This window comes from Canis lupus, chromosome 18 (genome assembly GCF_011100685.1).
Source record: "Canis lupus familiaris isolate Mischka breed German Shepherd chromosome 18, alternate assembly UU_Cfam_GSD_1.0, whole genome shotgun sequence".
NCBI lineage: Eukaryota > Metazoa > Chordata > Mammalia > Carnivora > Canidae > Canis > Canis lupus.
Genome location: NC_049239.1, coordinates 45,940,736 through 45,948,689, shown reverse-complemented (window position 1 = coordinate 45,948,689; position 7,954 = coordinate 45,940,736). Strand labels below are relative to the sequence as shown.

The window sequence follows — 7,954 nt, the reverse complement described above, 5'->3', positions numbered from 1 at the left end:
CTTGCAGGTGACACTTCTTGCCCACATAGCATGTCACCCCGTCTTACACAGGGGCCAGCCCACCGTTGGCACATTGCGTCCCCTGTTCCCTTGCCCATCTGGAAGGGGGCACCCCGAGGGCAGCACCTGTGTGTCCAGCATCTAGCAGGAGTTGTGCCCACCAGCCACCTTCCTGCCTAAGCACCACACCCAGAAATCTTCACTCTGTCCCCAAATCATCCTTCATTGGTCTCTGTTCCCAAAGCTTAGGTGGTCGCCCCCAAGGCCACTGTGTCCATCACTCTGCCCCTGGGCCAGACAGCTGCCCAAGCCCCTTGATCTCTCCGGGAAGCCAGCCCAACACCCAGGGCCCAGGTCTGTGGCCAAAAGGTCAGAGTCGCAGCCCCAGTGCTCCCAGGACCAGGCCCAGCCTTGGGACCTTGGAGCTCAGGCTCTGGAGGCAGCTACCGCCCGACCTGCCTGCACGGTCACGGGCTCCCCAGCTCCCCGTGTCCATCTCTGGGAGCACCTGGCATCCTTTTCTCTGGACAGTCTGGCCTCTCCAAGTGTGAGGGTGGAGGACCCCTTCCCTGCCAGAGCCATGAGCATCTCACCCAGCTCTCGAAGGCTCTCCAAGGCCAGACTCTGACAGAGGCTGCAGGAGGTGGGGTCTCAAGCTGCCCAGGACAGCCCAGGCCCATGGGGGCCCCTTCCAGTCACATACCCCACCCCAGAGATGACAGCTCATCCCCCACACTGTCCTGGAGCCCACGACGGCCTCCTGTGGCCTGGAGGAGCATCCCCTGTGGAAAGAGCTTCCTGGTGGCCTTGCTGACCACACCCAGCTTGTAGCTCTTTCCAGAAACCCATTGCGTAATCTGGCCAGGGTGGCTGCAGCAGGGGCTGGCGGGCAGGGCCCGCTATCTGGTTACTTCCTGCCGCCAGCCACAGATCCAGGCGGGGGGAGGGGTGCTGTGTTCTCCCCAGGGGGTGGGAGATTAGTCTCTACGCCCTGCACCCTGAGGAAGAGGCGGCTGCTTCCGACACCCGATCCACCCCAGGGAGTCAGTGGGCGCTGCCCACAGCATGGGGTCAACCGGTCAGTGGAACAGTGGCTCCCGAAGCCAGAGGGCCGAGAACCTGCTGCTCCCACGGAGGGTGTCCCCTTCCCCCTTCCCTGCCCCTGTGTGGCCCTGACATCTCACACTCAGGTGGTCTCCTGAACCCAAGGGACCCCTCCCCACCAGCTGGTCACTGATAGGAGGGGTCAGGCTCTGAGGTCGGTTCCCCTTGCTGAGTGGCTGCAGCAAGAGCTGGGGTGGGCAGGGCTGGACGCTGGACCCGGGCTCCACTCACAGGGGCAGGGGCAACACCGTGCAAGTGGGTGCACCACATACACTATGTGGGCTGCCCCCCACCCAGGACTGCTCTGGCCAGGCCTTTAGGGCAAGGGCCGGCCCAGCCACCCCCCAGGTTGTGGGGCTGAGTCCAGCCTGAGGTCTGCATGGTACAGGGTGGAGGTGGGAGGGTCTGGGGGCTCCCCGGGGCCTCCAAGGAAGGGGTTTAGGAGCACCCCTGGAGGTGCTCAGGGCAGAGTTGAGGGTGGCAGGGAGGATGGGGGGGCAAGGGTTTGGTCTGTGGTGGACCTTTGTGCACACGCACCCATACACACACCCACCCTTGCACACACACACCGAGCCCAGTGACAGTGTGATGAGGGGTCTGATGCTTTGTGGGAAAAAGATGGAGCCCTCTTCTAGAAGGTTTCCCATAAGGTCTGTGGTGTGCAGTGTGGCCAGCTGAGTGGATGGGCAGGGCCACCCTCCATCTATCCTTTGAATGGATAGGTGCTCTCACCCAGCCGTGGGAGGCAGCAGGCACCCCCAGGTGGATTTCCCTGGCCTGCCCAGTCCTGAGTGACCGGCCGAGAGTGTGGCGTGAGCCTGCTGGCACCCAGTCTGTCCCCACCTCATTCCTGGGTCTTACGGACAAGCTTAAAAATCACACAGAGTCCACACGTTGCAAAATGCTCCAAGTGTATTTGTCAATCCAGTTGGTCATTTCCTGAGGCCCAGGGCTGAAACCGTGCCTCCTGGTGGCCGGCCAAACCACCGGCACCGAGTCCAAGTGACCGTCACTGATAGGACCCTTATGTGGAACTTCAGTCCTGGGAAGAGTGGGCTGGACCCGCGGCAAGAGGAGCCCATGCACCCCAGGCTGGTCCTGAGCAGAGGCTGCAGGTTGGACACCAGCACTCGTCCAAGGGCCAAGTGGACCCTGGGAGGGAAGAGGTGGGTGGGCAGGGCATCCTGGTCTCGGGCCACCTGGACCAGGGCTCAGGCCCCTGGAGCCAAGGTTGTAGGAAATGGGATGGGATGGTCTTATCCTTGAATTCCAGAGGAAGGTGGGCGGGAGCCCCGAGGACGGGTGCGGGTCAGTCTGCTGGGGGAGCCTGTGGTCCTGGGCCTCCTCCGCCAGCCCGTGCGCTCTATCTCCTCGCTCTGCTCCTCGCCACTCTGCTCAGGCCTGGACTCCTCTGAGCCGCAGTGCTGCCCCACACAGCCACACTCCTCCACCTGCGGGTAGCTGAAGACCCAGCTGGAGCCATCCGCGCAGTGCAGGGTCACGTTCCTCAGTGACACGCGCAGCTCCTGGCAGCACTGGCAGGTGTGCTTCATGGCCTTGGTCTCCAGGGAGTACCTGTGGAGGGGGGCTGCTCAGCGCTGGTGCCCCCAGCGCGCCACCCGGGGGCCCACCACCAGCTGCACTCAGGGGCGCTCTGACCAATGACTCTGGCCACCGCAGGGCATCATTACTCCTGTGGCCGACCAGCCACTAGGGTGCCACTGCTGACCCCCAGCCACATCACCAATGGGGCCATTGAGTCTGATTTCACATGGTCAGTGGGCCATCGGCCTCTGAACCCCCAGTCCCAGTGCCTTGGCGGACCCTCAGGGCCCTGCTGTCCCTCCTCCCTCGCCCTGCACGTCCCGTCTGCCTGGGCACCCTGAGGCCTGGGTGCACCCCATACAAACGTCGCCCCACGGAAGCTGGTCCTGCCCGGGCCGAGTGGGGGTCCGTACCTGGAGGAGCTGTCTCCACAGTTGCCCTGGCAGTAGGCGAGGTGCACAGGCCCGGGGGAGCTGCAGCCTTGCTGGCTGATGACCTGCTGCTCGTGGTACACTGCGCACGTTGAACCTGGGGCCACAGGAGGCAGTGCAGGGGTCAGGACCGGCCAGGACCCCTGGCCCCCCAGGCGGGCAGGACCAGCCACCCCCTGTAGACACCCCGCACTCACTGGTGTGGGGTGGGTGTAGAGGACAGGACAGACAGCAGCCGTCCTTGCTTGGCAGAGCCTGTTCCTGTGCCGACAAAGGGGCCTCCTTGAGGGCCAGAGCAGCTGGGCCGGACGTGGGGGGAACGGACTGGAGGGGACGGGGCCCCACACAGGGGGTGGTGCCCCTGCGGGCACTACGCAGGGCAGCCTTGGCTCCCCAGCCCCCACCCCCAACCCGGGCGCATCTCACCGTGGCCCCCTGTGAGGCCAGGGTGGGCTCACCTCAGGACAGCTGAGGGGGGGACACGCCTTCTTCGTGGTCACCACCACAAGCCCGTCCTGGTGCTTCTCACACTCGTGGGTCATGCAGGGGTTCCCGGGGTCTGGCCAGGACTGGCCGGGCTGCAAGGAGGAGCCAGCCAGCGGGGTGAGTGGGCAGCAGAGGTCGAACCTCGTGCACCTGTGCGTCTGAGTGGGCCTCCCAGCCTGTGGGCTTCCAGAGCCCTCCCGGCCTCCGCCAGGTGCCTGCCTTGACATGACGGCTCCCCAGGGGCCCCAGGACCCCCGGCTGGCTCGGCACTCCCCTGCCCTGCTGTCACCGAGCACCTCCCAGCAACTCTGTCCAGGCAGGGGCGGACCCTGGCCCTAAGCCCCGGCCTCCCTGCAGCTCCTGGGAGGGGCGTGGTGGCTTCACCCCTACCCCAGGACTCCCTCCACGGCCCTGGGGCCCCCGAGCCAGGCCCCGCCGCCACTACTCACGTAGAAGAGGTGAGTGGAGTTGTTGCTGCTGTTGACGACGCAGGCCTGCTGCACGCACAGGCCACAGCACTGCCCGCTCTGCGGCTGGTACTCGAAGCCCTGCGGGGAGAGCCAGATGTGTCGCCTGAGCCCCGGCACTCGCTGCGTGGGCCGCAGGGCCCCGGGGGCGGCAGGCACTCACCACGGGGCAGTGGGTGTTGCAAATCTGGGTCTCACAGCTGATGATGACTGTGTCCGAGTGGGGACCGTCAGGGTGCCTCACACCTGCAGGTTTCGCACAGACTGGAGGAGACCACGGAGCCAGGCTGGGGAGAGTCAGGGTGGCCAGAGCCGGTGAGCTCAGGGCCGTGCCAGGGCCCCCTGCCTTCCAGAATGTACCCCCGCCAAGCTTGGCCCCCGCTGGGCAGACCGGTTCCTCTGGTGACCCTAGATTGTGCCTCCTGGTGGGTAGGGGGGTTGCGGGGAGCCCAAAGCCTGTGTCTCTGTGGCCAGGGTGCCCAGGGAGGTCACATGCTCTAGACAGCCCAGCTAGAGGACACTGAGGTCGGGGTCCTCATCACATCCAGGAGAGAGCCGGGGCATCGGTGCCTCTCCCACCCCGCTGATGCTGAGGAGGGGCAAAGCCACAGGGCCGACCTTGGGCATCAGCCACATGGGCCTGTGGGTGGTGGTCCCCAGAGAGCTCACAGCTGTTCGAGGTCCATATGAGCTGGCACGGGGCCCTGGCACAGCCCGGAGGCCGTGCAGGGAGAAGCGGGCAGAGGCGGGGACCACTCAGCCTCCTGTGTGCCATGGGGATCCTGACGTCCACCTGGCTCTTACCTGGTACAAGGTGCCGTTCACGTTGCACACACTCCAGCCTGTTGGAGAGGAGACACGCCGTCTCATGGACCCGCCCTCACCTGCCGCCCAGCCCGCCACCCCGGCCACCGCCGCCCCCAGCCTCTTATGGCACTTAGCACCACAGTGGCCTAGCCCCCAGGCTCTGGACAGGAGTGCTCCCTCCGCACCTTCACCCAGGTTTACCCCAAGCCACAAAGAACCTGAGGGAGCTGGGCCCCCCAGCCTGCAGCACCCAGTGCCGGTGGTGAGGAGGGGGGACACACTCACTGCAGTTCTGGCTCGGACAGCAGGCGCCCTCCTCATAGGTCAGGATCGGGCGGGAGCCCTCGGGACAAGCCACAGGCTTGGGGCAGTAGCTGGTGTCACAGGCTGCAGCAGATGGGAAGGAGGCGTTCAGGGCCAGTGTCCGGCTCCGTGCGCTCCCGCCCCCACCCATGTGCTATCCCCCCGGGTCTCTAGGAGTACCGACTGCCCAGTGGGCAGGTGGCAGGCTCCCCAAGGGGCGCATGGCCACTCTGGGAGGTGAAGCTTCTGGATGGCCCCCTGCCCTCCTGGCATTGCCACCTTCCCCCAAGCATGTCTGTTGGGGAAGATCACTGGACGAGGTCTTAGTGGGGGTCGGGAGGGCACTTTCCCCCCTTGATTGTGCTGCCCACCCCCTGCCAGCACCCCAGCACCTCCCAGGAAGTTGTCCCCGGGCACTTGGCCAAAGGTACCATGCAAAAGTGGACCCTAGTAGGCATGGGGGGCAGCCACCCCAGGCTTACCGCAGTTGTACTGAGGACAGCACTGGCCAGCCTGTGGGGCCGCAGGCACGGGCACGAAGCCTGGCAAGGGGCAGGCTGGTGGCAGAGGGCAGGGCTGCCTCTGACAGCTCATCGTCAGCGTGTGGTTCTCACACGTGCACCACTGGCAGTCCACGGTGATGGAGTGGCCGGGCTGCAGAGGAGGTACATGTGGCCAGGCTGCAGGAGGAGGCTGTCTGGCCCAAGGACAGAGGGTGCCGGGGGCCCACGACTGATGGCTGGCAGGGGAGCCAGGGGGTGTGCAGGTGGTGGCCACGGGGACAGAGATGGGGCAGCAGCCTGACCACCTCCATTCTCACAGTGTCCAAGTGCAACAGAAGGGGATCCCAGGAGAGAACGGGGCAGAGCCACCCCAGGGGTGGGCACCCCCATGTGGAAGCCCCACAGTGTGCCTAGAGAAGCCCTGACCCCTCCCTGCCCTTCCTCTGACCCTCTGGACTGAGAAGGTGCCCGCCCCCACCCCAGCTGGCCACACTCACCTCCACAGGCTTCCCGTGGGGCCCCAGGCACTCTGGAGGGAGAGAGATTGAGGTCACAGGGGGACAGTTCTGGCCCCTGGCCTTCCAGGGGCAGGACCCAGTTTGGGGGCACAGGTAGTCCCATGTAGAAAGCCCCAGGATCTGGCTGGCAGGGACAGCTCCTGGGGGGCACTTGGTCCCGTGCTCCCGTCAGCCCCCAGCCCCACCCACGGGAACCTACTGTGGCAGTCTATGGGCACGCAGACTTCGGAGCTCCTGCTGAAAAGCTTCATGCCCTCTGGACAGAAGCAGCCTTCTGTGATGGGCCCAGAGTCCTGTAGAGCCCTGTGGGGACAACAGAGGGCTGGTCTGGTCCCCGTGCCTCCCAGGGCAGGAGAGGCCGAGCCTGGGAGCTCTGGGGCAGGTCCAGGAGGGAGGGGCAGGTGCATACATGAGGCTGGTGTTGTCACTCCCATAGCAGTAGGAGGGCTTGGAGGGGCCACAGGGCTGGTACACCTTGTCCGCAGGGCAGGTGAATGCTGTGTGGGGACAGAAGCCACAGCTGAGGCCAAGGGCACCAGCCCAGAGCCACCTCCCAGACCTACCCTGGGCCTGACACCTGCTGGGGCTCTGCAGCTGGGAAGCCGGACCCTCGGGCCCCACCCCTGCGTGTCCTGAGCCCCAGACGCTGGGCACCAGGACCTTCTCCCCAGAAGCTGAGTGCACTGGGCCCTGGGGTTTACTCCCTTCCCCTTCCTCCCTCCCTCCCTCCTCCAGGAAGTCCAGCTGCTGATTGCCAGCCGAGCGTGCCCATCCCCCGGCCACACGCTGGCAGCGGCTGCTGTATGGTGGGACCAGGTGCCCGAGGCTCGGTGGGCACTCACGGCACGTGTGGTTGGTGTGGCTCCTCCAGTCGATGCACACGCCGCGGGAGGCGCAGAGCGACGCGTACAGCTCCAGGGCGGAGCACATCACGTTCGAGTCGGTCTTGTGGCAGTGGTCGAACACACAGCCTTCGTAGAATGCCAGCGGGGGGATCACAGCGTGGCACGGCCCAAACACCCTACGGCCAGCGACACCAGGTCGTGGGGCAGCTCGGGCTTTTCTCCCACGGTCTGTGTGCCCTGGGGGACGGCCTGCTTTTCTCCCTAGGATTCTCCCCTGGGCCTCCCCCTCAGCCCAGAAACCCAAGTACTCTGTCCTGGGGTGCTGAGCGGGCGCAGACCCACCGCGAGCTCACCAAAGCCAACCCGCCCGTCCAGCCCTGCACCCAGTGTACCAGCAACCACCCTGCTCAAGACGCAGGGACAGTGGCTCTCCTCCCCACCGGGAGTCACTGTCGCCCCCCCCCCGCCAAAAATCTCACTTGCTCAGAATCAGGTGGCAGACTGGCGCAGGCGGGCACGAGGAGGGCGAGGGCGTGGGCCAGGCTGCGGTGGGTGTCGGCAAAGGCCCGTAGCAGTACGGCTGGTCGGGTGTGGTCACCCTCCAGTGGCTGGACATAGCAGAGCAGGAGGCCACTTCCACACCCCCAGGCAGGCGACACTCATCCCTCTTGTCGTTGCTGCAAGTGCCTGGGGTGGGAAGGCAGGTGTCAGGCTGACGGCGACAGCAGAGCTCCCCCCACTCATGGGCCCTGGAGCTGGGGGGTGGGGACTCGATGGGGTGGCTGAGGGAGCCGACTGTAGCACTCCCCCCACCCTGGCCACCAGAGCCAGGCAGTTCCCGTGGAGGGTGGTCATGTGGACCCCTGCCCAGGGCCCTGTGGTGTGCCAACTGCACGTGGTCCCCAGGGGACACCCCCAGCAAGATCCTTCCCACACCGAGCATCT

General features: G+C 65.8%; 1 protein-coding gene across 1 annotated transcript in view; it reads right to left on the bottom strand.

The window, feature by feature from the left end:
- Positions 1-1,998: 1,998 nt before the first annotated feature.
- Positions 1,999-7,954, bottom strand: part of MUC5AC (mucin 5AC, oligomeric mucus/gel-forming) — a 30,282-nt gene continuing 24,326 nt past the window's right edge. Inside the window, 15 exon segments of the mRNA XM_038563538.1 lie at positions 1,999-2,679; positions 3,063-3,177; positions 3,278-3,341; positions 3,539-3,658; positions 4,016-4,114; positions 4,197-4,268; positions 4,270-4,320; positions 4,838-4,875; positions 5,126-5,227; positions 5,626-5,797; positions 6,144-6,175; positions 6,364-6,467; positions 6,574-6,661; positions 7,007-7,185; positions 7,489-7,696. Of these exon segments, the coding sequence (XP_038419466.1) occupies positions 2,361-2,679; positions 3,063-3,177; positions 3,278-3,341; positions 3,539-3,658; positions 4,016-4,114; positions 4,197-4,268; positions 4,270-4,320; positions 4,838-4,875; positions 5,126-5,227; positions 5,626-5,797; positions 6,144-6,175; positions 6,364-6,467; positions 6,574-6,661; positions 7,007-7,185; positions 7,489-7,696 (1,763 nt within the window). The 3' untranslated portion in view covers positions 1,999-2,360.